Here is a 16,343-nt window from a genome sequence, read left to right as displayed (position 1 = left end):
GCTGCAACAGATGTTTACAGTGGTAGGCTGGCTTATGGTAATAGGTGGATTGCACTTGAATGTTACAAAGTTTGTAAAGATGAAAGTGAATCTACCTTTGCTAACTCTCCGTTTATAAGTAAAGGTCACTGTAGGAAGTACTCTTTGTAAGCTGCCATCGGTAGATATGAATAGCCTATTAATTAGAGGTTTCAGGAATATTGTTCTGGCCCAGATAATAAAGAAAGAAATAAGTATATAATACTCCTGCTATAATAATCAGGTGCTTAGCATCAGTCTGTTCATAAATTTTGATCCCAGTAATATGAAAACTGATATCCAGACCAGATGTTAATACCATGTAGCTTTCATTATCCGGAAGTTAACAATCTTGTGATGTCATTTATGGAGAACAAGCATAAGTGGACTGCACACAACCTAGTTGAATACATTACAAATCACACTCAAGTCTGAACTAAATTACAATGTTATCTTAAGGCTCTACTGGCAAATTATCCTAGGCTCCAAGACTTGAAATACAGTAGCTTGGATGTATCCCATTGTAAGCATACCTCTCATTAACCATTGAGCGGGAGTGCCGATTTTCATAACACAAGTGGATGTGCAGCATACATTGTACACATGTAAGGAATAGCTGTTTTTATGGTACCAAGGTGAACTAATGTGAACAAAATCACAGTTTAATCTTAGTTAAATTGAACGATGATAAAATAATCTTACATTGTATGAGCTAGATCACTGTTTAATTAAACAATAATAAAATAAACTTTCATTGTATCACACTGTTACTGATTACAAGTATTACCCAGTAATTACCCCCTCGGAGCATTAAACTGTGCTGGTGCATCATATCCATCCAAATGATTATTCCATTACTAATTACATCATAGACAACTGCCACATTCTGAGATTGTGCTGCTAACTCGGGGTATTTTCTTGCATGGATTGTAAATTTTTTTTTTCACCGTAGCTCACTGTTTATTATATGTTACTGCTGCCCAGTTGGATGTATGACATCACAACTTATCACTGTGTTAGCTGAAGCAGTAATGGAGTATTAGGTATGAACTGGCAATTGTAAAACAGCAATGGAATGGTACAAGATAATATTGTTTGTGGTTGGCACACTTTGTACATTGGTGCACTCACTCAAGAGTGGCTGTGGCCTTGAGAGTTTGCATTTGAGGTCTGTGTCGTCATTTCTGTATGAATGTTTGTGCTGTTGCTGTAAAAAGAGCTAGTGCTCAAAAGCTAGTGTGAATGCTGTTTCCTGCTATATGTTTCTGTGCTCTATAGATCAATCCACTATAAGTGACTGGTTGACTTTTCTTATTTTTACATATTGCTCCATCCAGTAATTTCCATTATTTTTATACTCTCCCTAAGTTAAACTCTGCTGATGTATCATGCCAAGCTTTTATACCAAGGGAGGCTAGTGAACTGTGGGTAAGGTTGTCAAATGCCCTAATGCCAGATGCAAATTCAGGTGATGTTGGTATTCTGGTCTCACTGAAAAAATATTGGTAGTAATTTACAGGGAACTGTGAGACAGACACAGCCACATCTGCATCCATACCACGCTACACAGTAGAATTTAACATGACTGTAGAGACACAAATTTTCTCATTCTTGTTATTTAGGGATAATACACAAGGTGTCACTGAGGAAATGGATCACTCCATGATATTTGGATTGGACCTGCCAGTCATCTTCAGGTGAGCCACGAAGATTGATGAAGTCCACTCTGCCTTATATGGCATGTTGATAATATTGCAATGTGTGCGTCAGAGTCACGGTGACAGAAGGACCACACCCCTCAGTGTCAGCACTGGCAGCACCCTCATTGCTGGAACTGCAAGGATCAGCTGCCTTCAGCGTTGCCACTCATTACAGTCATCATAATATTCTGGCATCTTGTCTGGAGCAAATATCGGAGATCGTGGAATTCCATTCGTTATTCAGGTGGTAGCCACTGTCGTGGTTAATTAGATTTTCCACAATGTGCATTTCAAAGGATTCTTTTATAGTGGAGGTCCAAAAAGATGTTGCTATATCCAAAATTAATGTTTTGTCATACTCCATCAAATGTCTGTTGTACATACAATGTTTCGCAATTGCAGACTTGTTTGGTTAGAGAAGGCGAGTGCAATGTTCATGTTCTGTGCAACATTCTTCCACTGTGCATGTTGTTTGTCCTGTATAGGCCATACCACATTGGCAAGGTATTTTGTAAATCCCCACCTCCTGCAGTAACAAGTTATCCTTCACTGATATCCCAGCAGGTCCAAAATCTGAGATGGTGGGCGGGAAATCACTTTCACCTTGCTAAGGATTCTTGCTGTTTTGATGGAAATATTTCCAGTGAAGGGAAGGAAAGGTAGGGACTTTGCTGGTGCGTTCTCCTCTTTATCCACTTCCTGGTTCTTGGTTTTAGCTGAAGTGCCCTGTTACTTTGCCAGATCCAAGTATCCATTGTCTCCAAACACTCTCTTTAAATGTGCAAGCTCTTTTGGTAAACTATCTGCATCCGACACTGCATGGGCCCTGTGTACAAGCGTTTGAAGCACACTCATGGTTTGGGATGGGTGATGGCAACTTGAAGAGTGCAAGTACAAATCAGTGTGAGTGGGCTTACGATAAACAGAATGCCCCAGAGAGATGTCACTCTTCCATATAACCAAAACATCCAGGAATGGGAGACAGTCATCTTTCTCCAATTCAATAGTACATCAGATATTCTCATGAATGGAGTTAAGATGATTGGAAAAACTCCATTAACTCATCTTCCCCATAGAGACATGCTATGAAAGTATTGCCCACGTACCTCCAAAAAAACAGTTGGTTTAAGAATCGTTGATTCCAGTGTCTTTCCTCAAAATCCTCCATAAAAGAGTTAGCCACCGGGGGAGACAAGTGGCTGCCCATGGTGACACTGTCAGTCTGTTCAAAATATTCTTGGTTAAACATAAAATAGATTGAGCAAAGAGTATGTTGAAACAAAACAGTGGAGCCTGACTGAAACTGCTTACCAATTAATGCCAAGGAATCAGCAAGACATACATTTGTAAAAAGAGATACTACATCAAAACTCACTAAAAGATCTGAACTACTTAGGTAGAGAGCCCCCAGTCTCTTGATAAAATCGGCTAAGTTCTGTATATGATGTAGACTTTTGCCAACCAGTGGTCTCAGCTAGAAAGCAAGATGTTTGGCTAAATCATATGTGAGGGCATCACTGTCACTCACTATAGGCTGTAAAGGAAGACCTTATTTGTGCAATTTAGGAAGACCATACAGTCTTGGTGGTACACTTCCATGTGGTCTTAACCACTTGATGGTTTCTGGAGGTAACGAGGAAGAATTGAGGAGTGTACACGTCTTCTGTTGCACACCTGCTATGGGGTCGTGATCAATCTTCCTTACATATTATCACTAAGTAGGCCATACATCTTCTCCAAATACAAACCACACGGTAACAAAACAGTTGAGATATCTTTATCAGGCTTCAGCACCACTATGTCAGGATCCTCTTGGCGATTTTGTAATGCACCCTTTCTGTAGAGATTTTACTACTGCGTTGAGGGGGAGCTTTCAAAAGTGCATGGCAAGTTTCCCTTCTTAATTCTTCAGCAGCATCCATAGGATGGCCTTGTCCAGCTTCTTCAACACCACTCACAAAACTTATCAGAGGCATAGCACTTGATGTAAGTGCAAAATTGAGTCCTTTACCCAAAACAGAGAGCATTGCATGGACCAAATTCTTCTCCGTGAAGGTAACAATGTTACGTTGTGCAGTTATTCCCTGTGGCATGAAACGATTAAATTTTGGCATCTGCTGAGAACTTGCATCCTTAAATATCCAATCAATCTTGGCTTAAGTCACTCCCTCAACCCAATGCCATGATACAGGAGAAACGAGTGCCACAATCTTCAGATGTAGGTGGAACATTTCTCCTGAAATGGCATCCAACCTTCATCTCGTATAACAAGTTCTCTCCTCAACAATAGTGTGACTGGCCTTCTTCGTCATCTTCTGTGCAGTGGCAGTCTTAATAAAATGTGTCACTCTGGCAAATTTTGGTGTTATGCCATGGTCTCAATATATCATAAACAATTTAAAGAACTTAAAAGTTTTTCTCTCTTACCACGTAGCTTGTCGAAACTTCTTACGTGTGAGGCCATCTCCTCCCCATAAAGACATTTAATATGAAATTTAAAATTTTCCTGGTGAATCAAATGTTTGAAGAGATTTTGGGATTGCGGCTGGTAATTGTCAACTTCACTCTACTATATTTATACTGTACACGTGCCAGTCATCTTCAGGTGAGCCATCTAAGACTGAAGATATGTTCACCACTCCATCTTATACAGCGTGCTGATAGTATTGCCTCACATGCATGAGAGTCACGGTGACAGAAGGACCATATCACCTGAGGGGCAGTGCCCTCTCTGGTGGAACTGCAAGGACCAGTTGTCTTCGATGTTGCTGCTTGCTGCAGTCGTCAGAGTATTCTGGCATCTTTGTCTTAAACAAATCTCGGAGATGACGGGATTCTACACTGTCGTGGTTCATTAGATTTTCCACAATGTGTGTTGCAACAGATTCTTTTATAATGGAGTCCCAAAAAGATGTTGCTGTGGCCAAAATTAATGTTTTGTAATACTTCATTGAATGCCCATTGGATATACAGTGTTCAACAATTGCAGAATTGCCTGGTTGCTAAAGGCAAGTGAAGTTGAAATAATTAGATAAAAATGAAGAATTATCACAAAATGTCATCTAATTTCCATCATATATTGTACAAAACTGGAACTTGCATTATGCTTAACTTTTTAAAAAATACATCACTCAGATGCTGTCCATTTTTCCACACTTCCTGAATGTAAGTCATTAGTGAAGGGTTTGCATAATGCAGCACAAGGAGTCACCACCTTGGGGGTTCAGTTTGTGTCTTCAGCTTAGCTAAGGTTCTTGGTCCAGTATGCCACATAACACTCTCCGGTTGCTACATAAAAAGAAATCACTGACTGGAAGGTCAAGTAATGTTAGCATTTCTTGAAATTATTCAACAAATAAACCAATGTTTTACCACTGCCATTTGTATGAAGTAGCTTAATGCCAAGGTTTGGAAATGTGTGGAACCATGCATCAAGAAACGCCTCAGATATGTTGACGTAATGTTTGGATGTAACAATAACAGAAGCACATCATTCATCCTCAAAACAATGTGTACCCATCACCCTGGTGAAGCTGAGCAGGATTTCTGTGAGCCCAGTAACAGATGGTCTGCTTATTACGTAACTATTAAGTGACAAAGAGCTTCATCAAAAAATCCAAAGGCTTTGAAAGAAGTTTGCAACTTCCTCACTCAGTGGCATTAGCCAAAAGTTATTCACAAGTCTGAGATTTTGTTGTTACACAATCTGAAGTTTGTAAGGATAAAACTGAAGCTGAAAGCATATTCTTTGAATGCTCTAATGTCTGAACAGCCCTGGCGAGGTAATTCTTCGTTCCAAATGACAAGGACTCATTTCAATGGCAAATTGATTGGCATCAGTGTTTCCAGGGCTATCTGCTGACCATACAAGTGGACTAAGCTTTTTCTTAAAAACTGAACTAGTCTCATCAAAATTCTGAACCTATGTTTCTTGAAATTCCTCTCTTGCCATTTACTTATACATTTTTCATTAACTTTGGCAGTTCGTCCTTTGACATTCACTGGACATATCCAAATCACTTCAACTGTTGTGTTTGGATAGTCTCCTTCAGATGCTTTGCATTTAATTTTTGTGAATGTCGTTTTTTTGAATCCTGTCTCTGACAGGCACATTTTTGAAAGTGAAAACATCACCTAGCTTTCTGGCAATCTTTTCCCCTGAAGAGGTAAACACACACACACACACACACACACACACACACACAAAACTACTAAATTGTGCTGATGCTGCAGCTTTCCATGAAGATGGCTCATTATCCAGCTCCAACAGTTGTGGTTGTTTAGATCACTGTTGATATGTAGTGCATACTCATTATCCCTTGATATCTCACTGTTCCCTTTCAAAATGAATTTTTATCATATTATCAGTCTATTCTTAGTTGTTTCTGGTTCAGTGGGTGTTACACAGTCCAGACGCCATTATTGTGACCACCACCTATGTTCAGTGTCAACAAACAATAACCACTCAGTCTGCATATGGAAGCACTAGCAATAGCGGGTGTATAAAGTGTGTCACAAGCACACTTAAAACAGTGTAGTGATTATTGTAATGCAGAAACGAAGCGATTCATCTGACATCCAAAAGCGCATGACCATTGGATTTTGGCTGAAGGGTGAAGCATTTCCGAAACGGCTTACTTTGTAAACTCCTTCATGTGTCACTGTGATGAAAGTATACTGTGCATGACAAAATTTCACTATCCAAAACTGTCACCAAGGCAACTGCAGTGTACCGTGGGGCGTAAATGACAGGGGTGGAGACAGCTGTGGTAAGGACAAATAGATGTGCAACTGTTCAGCAACTGACTGCTAAATGAACCAAGGGGCTACCAACAGTGTGTCCCAGTGACTGTTCAGTGAATGGTGCTCCATGTGGGCCTCCACAGCAGGCACCTGCTGTTGGTCTGCTGTCCTACAGCAATGAAGGTTGGAATTTGCACACCAATACCACAGCTAGTCTTTCACTGAATGGCAACAGGTGGCCTGGTGAATCACATTTTATGCTCCATCTGACAGATGACCCTTAGCGTGTACAGCATGAAACATCTGAAAGCAAACACCATGCAACAATTGTCAAAAGGGTCCAGGCTAGAGGAAATGGGCATTATTATCTAGGGAATGTTTCCGTTGCATTCCCAGTGTGATGCAATTCTGAAAACTGCAGTGACTCAACACCAGTATGCATCTGTTCTTGGCACAATGGCATCTACCGGCAGGACAATGCAACTTGTCACATAACTCACAGTGTACATGGATGATGTGTAGAGCACCAGGATGAATTTATGAGACTCCCCTGGAAACAGACTCCCTGACTACCCTGATTGGGTTGTTCGTGCCAACCTCAAACTTAGCACAGCTGGCCATGGCTCTGGATTTAGCATGGCTCCACATCCTTGTCAGTATCTTCAAGAACATCATTGACTCTCTTCCTGTATGTCTCATGTCAGTCCATTCTCTAGAAGATGCTTATTCAGGCTTTTGACAGATGGTCACATTATATTTCACCTGTAAACAGACTCAGTGGGGGAAAAAAAGTCATCATTTGATTCTGGCTACAGAAATGTCTAAATGACCTCAGAGGAGGTGTAAGGTTTGTGCGGAACAAAGCAAGACAAGATTTGGGAAAGTGGCAGGAAAAGATACCAGGTCCTTCTGCGAAGAATGTGACATAAGACGTCATTTGCCAAAATGCTTCAAAATTTTTTGTACCGAGATAAATGTAACTAAGTAATTTTCAGTAAAAAAAACATTTTGAAATACTTGTGTTTCAGTAACAATAAGTTGTATCTCTGTTTAGGAAATGGAAGACAAAAAAGTTGTTATTGTTGTGAAAACAACACATTTTCGTTTCAGCATAATGTGTGTATATCATAGGAAAAAGACCCATCTCTCAAATGCAGTAAAGAGAATAAGTTCTGTTTAATAGAACCTGTCACACTCTAGTTGCCCATTCCTCAAAGTGTTGACTGAAATTTGTTTATTCGTTTTGTAACTATAGGCAGAATTAATGATTCAAATATCATAAATCAACTCAATACATTGAGGCATTGGGTTGTTGGCAGAGAAAAAGAAGATTGTATGAAAACTTAATGACAATTTTAAAGTCATCCCTCAAATCCAGCCACTCTTGAGATGAGCCGCACAAAAAGGTTTTTACCCAGTTGCGGGTGCCAAAAGGTGGCGGCTGCTGCTGCTGCTGCTGCTGCTGCTGCTGATGATGATGATGATGATGATGATAAAGAAGAATAGTCTGTGAAGGTGCTGGAATTAGGTCTTGTGAACTGGTATGAGATTTTGGTGATAGATAAAAAAATTCTGTGGGCAGTGGAGACAGTATACAATTTTAGTCTATTCAAGTCCAGCTGCTGTCACTCTACCTATCATTCCCTACTATTGAATTCTGTAGCAGTATATTACTCATGCATGTAGGACATACTATAGTGGTCAATATTGAGAATAGTGACATGTCATTTAGCAGTGACAATGCTTTGATCTTTTTTGCTGGTTGTTTGTGGGGAAAGTGTACATATAGGTCTTGAGGATTTGTGGTCTACGTTCAAGCGGTGAATTAGAACTTTGGGATGAAATGGGAGTCAAACAGTGTATACTGCAGAATTTATTGTGCAAAGGCCACTTTGTTTGTACAGTAAGTGCTGTTTTCAGCTGATCGTGCTTGGAGTTGGAAGTTGTTGGTAGAATATAGGTAGCTATGAGTTTATACTCAAGAAGTTCAATGGTGATATGCAGGCATCAGTATAATTGGTCATATTATTTATTCCATTCATTCCTTCATGCATGCATAAGAAAATAATGAGAAATGGAATTAAGATACCTAAGCAACTGAAGAGAAACAGCTTACACTTTAGCAGCCTATGTGCACAGCTAAAATCTCTTAAGAGTCCTTCATAAAGCTGTGAATAGTATATACTGAAAATTTGTGAAGAACTTCTAATTTCACTTTCCCCAGTCGTGTTTTCATAAAATGTTACTTATTTGACAAACTTCTGATGTATCCCTCTGTCCTTTTACTGCATTTTATCACAGTTGTTTAAGTATCCTGAAGCTAAGCTGTTACCAGTATTGTACTTGTTGTTTCTGTTTAAACCAAAACTCCAGTACAAGTACATGTGTAAGTACTTCAAAAATTTGGTTCTTGTCATACTGTCTGCATCTTAAGAGTAGTTTTAAATGCTCAAAGAAGTATGAATTGGAGATGAAAAGAAATGCGTACATTATTTATTCAAGACGCACTTTAAGATAATGACAGTTTATTGTGCAGCTATCATGCATAAAAATGTTGAAAGTTAATATTTCTCATTTACAGGTTTGTTGTCGTGTTTTGTGATAAAACATGATCCTGCAGTAGTGTACACTCCAGATATGGAAACTCCTGTTGACTGCTATGTGAGATTGTTGTTGGCAAATCTTAACTCGAAATCAGCTTTGCAGCGCATGGTTGTGGGACTTGTAGTTGCAGAATGGGCAAGACTTGATCCAGGTTGGTACACAGCAAACATTTTAAATTTTATTCTCTTAAGTGAATTATAGAAATGAGTTCAAAAACGCACAAAGCATGAGTTTGCATTCTGGAACCAAATATAAACCAGTGCTTCACACATCAGTTTTGCATCTGCACTATTAACACAGTCTCAATTAGTGATGCATGAAATGACTTGATACCTTACAGAGCCTGTAGCACAGCAAGCTGAAGTTCACATCTTACAGAGAAATGAGCTACGTGGCACACAGTACACATGTTCAGGACAGCAGTTGAAATCCCCATCCAGCTATCCTCATTTCAATTTTCTGTGGTTTCCCTAAATTGTTTGAAGCAATTGCTAGGATGGTTCCTTCGAAAGGTTGTAGCCAGTTTCCTTCCACAACCAAAGTTTGTGCTCTGTCTCCAGTGACATCGTTGTCAATAGGGTGCTGAACCCTAATCTTCCTTTCTTTTTTCTTCATGAAGAGGAACAAAATTAATATCTTCCAAATTGGGTGGAGTCAAAACATTTGGAAAATTATGTTCTTAAATTTCACCAGCAGATTTGTTAGGACGCAAGAATATATTTAATTTTTCTTAAAATGCTCACATTATACAGCTATTGAACACTAAAATGTTCAAATTGCTAATCATTTTGCTATACTGATGGTTCAAAAATTCTTGATAAAAAATTTTGTCTTCAGTTTTTCAGACATGAAGTAAACTGTTGTACTTCAAAAATTTCAATGTTTTGAAGTTTTACTTCTACAGTAATATGGTGTAAATGATTGAATGAAGTGAAATTTCTGCTTTATTGTCTCATAATTAAATAATTTCTCCTCCCACCAAAAATTGTGCTTACAGAAAGGATGTCTGTGTGAGAATCAAGGTTAATTAATTCTTACCTGCATTGTGTAAGTTTATTATTCTTGTGTATTTGCTAATGAAAATACTCCTGGAGTATACAGAAAACCCCAGAATTGTCAAATAAATAACTTTTAACAACGAAAAATGGTGTGCTCATGAAATGAAATGAATTTGACAGGACAAAGTTTGTGGAGTGCTTCCTCTGTATTTGAATTGGAAGTAGTAAACTATGTATGTCACTGTTGATAATTTTGTATCTGGCCAGAAATTATTGCTTTTGTGACTGGAGAAGTGTTGACTGGAGGGCTGACAGTAACATTCTGTTGTGATCTGAGACAGTGAATACCAATTGTTAAATGAAATATTTGTGTGGCTCATTTGTTTGTTTTAAAACACTAATGGTCATTATCAATTTTAGTTAAATAGAAATATTACTATCAAACTAATGTGCTTGTAAATACTGATTGTTTAAGAAAGAATGTAACTCGGTGTGTGAAACAGAAAGTTTACAATCAGTGTTTCGAATCTGGTCCCAAACAAGCACAATAACAAGACCAAAATCATCACTAAGTTTTTAGATAATCTCCTCCCTTGTAGTAGGAGTCTCCGCCCCCTCTCTCTCTCTCCCCCCCCCCCTCTCTCCCTCTCCCTCTCCCCCACCCCCTCCCTCCCTCCCTACACACACACACACACACACACACACACACACACACACACACACACACAGAGAGAGAGAGAGAGAGAGAGAGAGAGAGAGAGAGAGAGAGAGAGGGGGGGGTGCTGCAGCTTTGTATGGAGATGGTTCATTACCCAGATATCTATCTAGCCCTAGCTGCTACTGTTTAGTTGCGTTTCAGATTGTACAAATTCCTGTAATAAACAATATCATGGTTATAGAAGTTGTCCCTCCTGTTGTAATGCTGCAAATATAGACTAATATTGACAAGAATAGTTATTCATATATTGTTAGGAAAGAAGGATGTTGAATTTGCTGTAGAGTTAGGTGGTGCATTGGTTAAGCCTCCGGACTCTTATTTGACACTGCTGTATTCTGTGATGACACAGCATCCAATCATACAGTAGCATATAGCGGGTTACAGTAGACCTGCCCTGTGAACTACACTTCCTCTGAAGCGCATAAGAAAACAGTCTGCAGCAACACAAATACGAGGGCTACACTGAAAGTTTTTAGCAGAATGTGTGAAAAAAAATTATTTGCAAAAAAAAAGTTTACAACTTTTCAAAATACTCTCCATTAGCATGTATACATTTTTATCCATTCTCTGAAACCACTTAGAAAATGTGTCAGTCCAAGCTTCTTTTGGGATGTCACTTAGTGCACTCTCGTATGCTGCAATGGCCTCTTCATCTGATGAAAACCGCTGCCCTCGAATTTTTTCCTTTGTCTTAGGGAACAGAAAGAAGTCACAGTGGGCCAGGTCAGGTGAATAGGGGGGGATGAGGTAACACTCGCACTTTTTCCTTCTCCAGAAAGTCCATCATTCTGGTGGCCCTGTGCGCAGATGCATTGTCATGATGCAGCAGAAGGTGCCCACTCTTGGACTTTGGATACTGTGATTTCCATGTGGCGATGACTTTAGGAAGACAATCATTCACATACCATTCAGCATTGACGTGTGTCCAAGGTCACAGAGGTGAGATGCCCAATCTTTGTGAAAAAAGTTGCCACCATCTTTTTTCCAGAGCTCCAACTTCGTCGAACTTTTGTGGGTGGTTCCTTCCCTGGAAAGCACCATACAGAAGACTGTCTCTTCATTTCAGGGTTATAATGGTAGATCCATGTTTCGTCACCTGTGACGATATTGTAGGTGTCTTGGGACTTCCCTCCATTGAATTTTTCGAGCATGAAATGACACCAGTCCACTCGCCTCCTTTTGGCTTTCTGTCAGGGAATGTGGCACCCAACGGGCACATCTCTTAGTAAGGCCTAAGTGACTATGAACGATGGTCTGTGCTGCTGTTGATCCAATATTTAGGGTCCCTTCAATGTCGCAAAATGTAAGATGTGGATCTTCTTTGATCATTTTCCTCACAGCATCAGTGTTTTCAGGAGTCACAGCTGTTGCTAGCTGACCGGAACAAGGTTCATCTTCAGTTGACTGCCGAGCCCTCGAAAACTCGCGAAACCAATTTCCAACTGTGGCCCTAGAAGGGGAAGCTTCACCAAAAACACGCAGCATAGAAGAATAGCATTCTTCGGCACTTAAATCCTTATTATAATCGTAAAAAATCGTGGCGTGAAAGTCGCGGCGCGACAGCTCCATCCTGCACCGTCTCTGACTCAGCACTGCCTGTGCTTTCTTACCACGCTGTGGGGGGATCACCGCTAGCCAGGGGCTGCGCGTACACGTCCCAAGGTCGAAAAACATCGCTCTTTTGAATGAAAACAACCCCATTGTCCTCTACCTTACAGTTTACGGGCTGCTAAAAACTTTCGGCATAGCCCTTGTATGCTAAGTTGTTTACAACTGAATCTCCAGCAGGTACTGCGTGGAGCCAGCATTACCACAAACAGCGTTTACATCACTGCACTACCTTGCCTCTGTGAGTTATGTGCCTCCGCCAGTATCCTTCTGCTGGACAGATATTTTGGGCACCACCCAATTGATCTGCAGTCAGTCCACAGTCAGAGTGTAATACAGAATGTGCCTAGCGGTTCCTCAGTCGGTGTTTCTTTTGCTGTGCATATTATACTCTCCGGGCTCTGTGCCAGTCCTGCCTATGGTGCATAGTCAGACTCCACTGCAGCTCACCACTTCAAGGACTTCGTCTCGACTAGTCTCCAAGCTTATCCCGTCTCGGGACACAACCACCATGGACTTCGTCCACATATGATCATTCCTGTGCATTGCCAGTGAATACTCACTAGGACACTACAATACAACATGAGTGCTTACCCGCTAGGACATTCCAGTGCTTCAGTGATTGACTGTCAGACTGAACCAAGTATGCCAACTCATCATTCTAGGAAACTGATATGTTTTGTTTATTCGACTTGATGAAGTTCCATTGTTGCTGGCTCACTGGGCACATCAATCATAGTGTGTTGTTCTACTTGGCCACAAACATTACAGAGGAGATAGCAGTTCAAATTCCTGTACAGCTTTAGATGGTTTCATTCAGTTTTAGCTTGCAATGATATAAAACTTATTTCTTTTCCTAATATTTTGACCACATTCCTTCCAGCCATCTTCCAGAGTGAGCCGATAGGTTGTAAGTACTACATGAACTCTGTCATTTTAAACCTGCAGACTGAGTCATTGTGCATGGTACTGTAGATACACAAGCACCAGAAACGTCACATTGCTGGCAAAGGAAGATGCATGAATGAATCTGTGGTTAAACAGTCAATTTATGCTTTGATATAGATTTATCATTATGAGATGCAGTGTAGCAACATCTTTGTGAGTCTGTTGAAGAGAGTACTGGATACTTCAATTGTCCTGGCTGAATCTGCTATCTCTGTTAACTAATTTCTTTGACAAATGATTTTCTACTGTTTTTTTTTTTTTTCACCAGAGTCCCAAAAACATAAGACAACACTACAGTTTTGACATTTTCATGCTGTGTAGAGTGAGCTCCACCACAGCCAGTCTACTGGGCTGCAACAGGTGGGTGCACTTACAGTATTCTGTGCTTCATTCATGGACTGTACAAGTTGTCTGCCTTACGTACAAAAGGCCACGCCCACAGTGGATCTTGTAAACCCTGACCTTGCAGAGTATCAGGTCATCATTGATGGAACCCAAAAGAACAGCTGTCTTCGGTAGAGGGTGACAAACGCTTTAACTTTGTTCTTGATGAAGATCTGACCTATTTGTAATGTATGTCTTGTGGAGAGTGCCCACCTGCTTCAAAAACTCCCTATGAGTGTAGAAGTTTGTGCTGCAGACTGCTCTCATCAGCAATGGTATGTGCTCTGTGAACCATTGCTCTGAGGACACTCACTGATTGGGAAGGATGGTGGCACCTATTTGCATGTAAACATAAGTCCATATCAATAGGCTTTGGATGAACTCTTGTCCCAAGGTGCTATATCATTTTTGCAACCAATCAAAACATCCAAATTGGAAAGCATTTTTTGATTTCCACTGTAAACTGAATTTTTCCTGTATAGAATTTAGATTGTTTAAAAATCCCTGTAATTTATCATTACCATGGGGCTGCACTCCAAACTTGTCATCACCGTACCTCCAAAATACTGTGGGTTTGAAATAAACAGATTCCAGTAGCTTTTCCTCAAAGTACTCCATAAACAAACTGGCCATCAAGGAATGTAGTAGTACTACCCATGGAGACACATCAGTATGTTCAAAAATTAATCCATAGATATCCCAACATGAATTTACTGCATAACCACAGATTCAGATCCATATTTCCTTCTCTCTCTCTCTCTCTCTCTCTCTCTCTCTCTCTCTCTCTCTCTCTCTCTCTCGTCCACCATTCCAAACAATTGTATTTGTAGAGTTTTAACATTCTCTCTTCCTGTTAATCGTATGACATTGATTGTAAAAGTTAATAACTTTGTGTTAAAAGTATATGAATAACATACACTCAGGATTTTTTTCTCTCCCTTTAGGTTCTAGACCATGTCCAGAGGCACTTCGTGCGAAATTACTGCAGTGCATATCTGAAGTAGTGTACTTTGATGAAATTGCACTTTCCTTTACACGACTTTTACAAGAAACGCGCGACTTCATTGCAATGCTGAAGCACTATAAGCTTCCAATTGATGTTGATGCCTATGGAAAGGTAAGCATAGTTGACCTCAGTTGTGTTTGATATAAGTGTACTACCTATTGATCAATGGAAAGTCCATGTTGGAATACCAACAATGTCGTGAAAAAAAGGAGACATTGCTAGATGGAAAGTCCATGTTGGAATACCAACAATGTCATGAAAAAAAGGAGACATTGCTATGTGCTGTGAAGATAACATGTTGAGTTGCATACAGACACAATGAGGCCTGATGAAAGACTGTTACTTACTAGCTTTTGGCCAAAGCGTTCTTCAGAAAAGAGAAGCGCACATATTCATACAAGCAGGCATGTGTCGCATACACGACCGCTACTAGGGTTGCCAACTTTTTACTGGGAAAAGAAGGGATCAAGAAGGAAGGCTACGACTATGCATTTTGAATTCGATTTTTCATATGTAAAGCATTCTATACAGATGAAATAAAAATTCACTGCTGCTTTTATAAGCTCGGGGGTGCATTTGTTGTGTAATTCGGTCTATTTATGGTTCATTAGGGGAAAAATACTTTTTGCCTCATCATTTGAACTAGGAATAATTCTTAGTACAAACCAACTACTTTTAGCAAATTTAGAACGTGAACATGTGTTGCTCTCAAGGTACAGAAAACATTAAGCCACCATCTGCTTGCATTCTCGTCTGTGGACAACCCTTGATTCAAAATAATCTTCTGTGCTGCAATGTTCATCATGCAGACAATCTTCAATGACATCATCTAACCGAAATGAGTCAGTTACTTCTTGAAAATGCTTAAATTTTAGCTTGGACCATAGACAAAGAGGCATCCAAGATTGTACTGCCATTGGCAGATGATCTTCAAATTTGAAATTCTTGACTAAATATGTTTTCAATTAGACTTAAAAGTCCATAAGATTATCTTCAAGGCGTTTTCTGAAACAGTTAACTTATTAAAAACTTTTTTTGCTCCACTACCAGAATATCTCATTCTTTGCTCAGTTTTACTAAACAGAGTCTTGGCTGCATCAAAAGTTTACATTATAGTAACATCAGGCTGTTCTAAAAAATTAGAACATTCTAGAACAACTGCACCAATCTGGAAAAAATGTTGAATAAATGTCCAAGGTTAACTGTCTTTCAGTGTCATCAGAATCCCATAAAAATAACTTCAGAGCTTTGGGACGACAATCATACATCTCATGTAACTTTTAATGGGTTCCCAATTTGTAATGATTCTGACAACTGCTCATATTAAAGAAAGTGCATCTATTTGGTAAATGTAGATGAATTTCACTTCCCCCTACATCTACAAATTCAAAAAATGACATTAAAAAGTACCTTCACTTCGCATCAATGGAGAAGTGACCATACAGTTCTAGGAACGGAGTACTTGTTCACCATAAGGTTAGAGAGAATAGGAAAAGCCGTGGCGTGTCACGCAAAATAAATTGTTTTAACGACCAATGCAAAAGTTGGAAAAATACAGGATGAATTCAAAATGATACAAAAAAAAGCTAAAATACAGGATTTCCCGGGAAATACAA

The 16,343-nt window shown here is 39.7% G+C and overlaps 1 protein-coding gene across 1 annotated transcript in view; it reads left to right on the top strand.

Annotated features, from left to right (window-relative positions):
* LOC124591202 (TATA-binding protein-associated factor 172) overlaps nt 1-16,343 on the top strand; it is a 294,467-nt gene that overhangs the window by 60,938 nt on the left and 217,186 nt on the right. The window contains exons 14-15 of the mRNA XM_047131715.1: nt 9,043-9,216; nt 14,666-14,838. Coding sequence (XP_046987671.1) covers nt 9,043-9,216; nt 14,666-14,838 — 347 coding nt within the window. The remainder of the gene's footprint in view (nt 1-9,042; nt 9,217-14,665; nt 14,839-16,343) is intronic.

This window comes from Schistocerca americana, chromosome 2, assembly GCF_021461395.2.
Source record: "Schistocerca americana isolate TAMUIC-IGC-003095 chromosome 2, iqSchAmer2.1, whole genome shotgun sequence".
NCBI classification, from domain to species: domain Eukaryota; kingdom Metazoa; phylum Arthropoda; class Insecta; order Orthoptera; family Acrididae; genus Schistocerca; species Schistocerca americana.
This window is presented reverse-complemented; position numbering and strand designations above follow the sequence as displayed.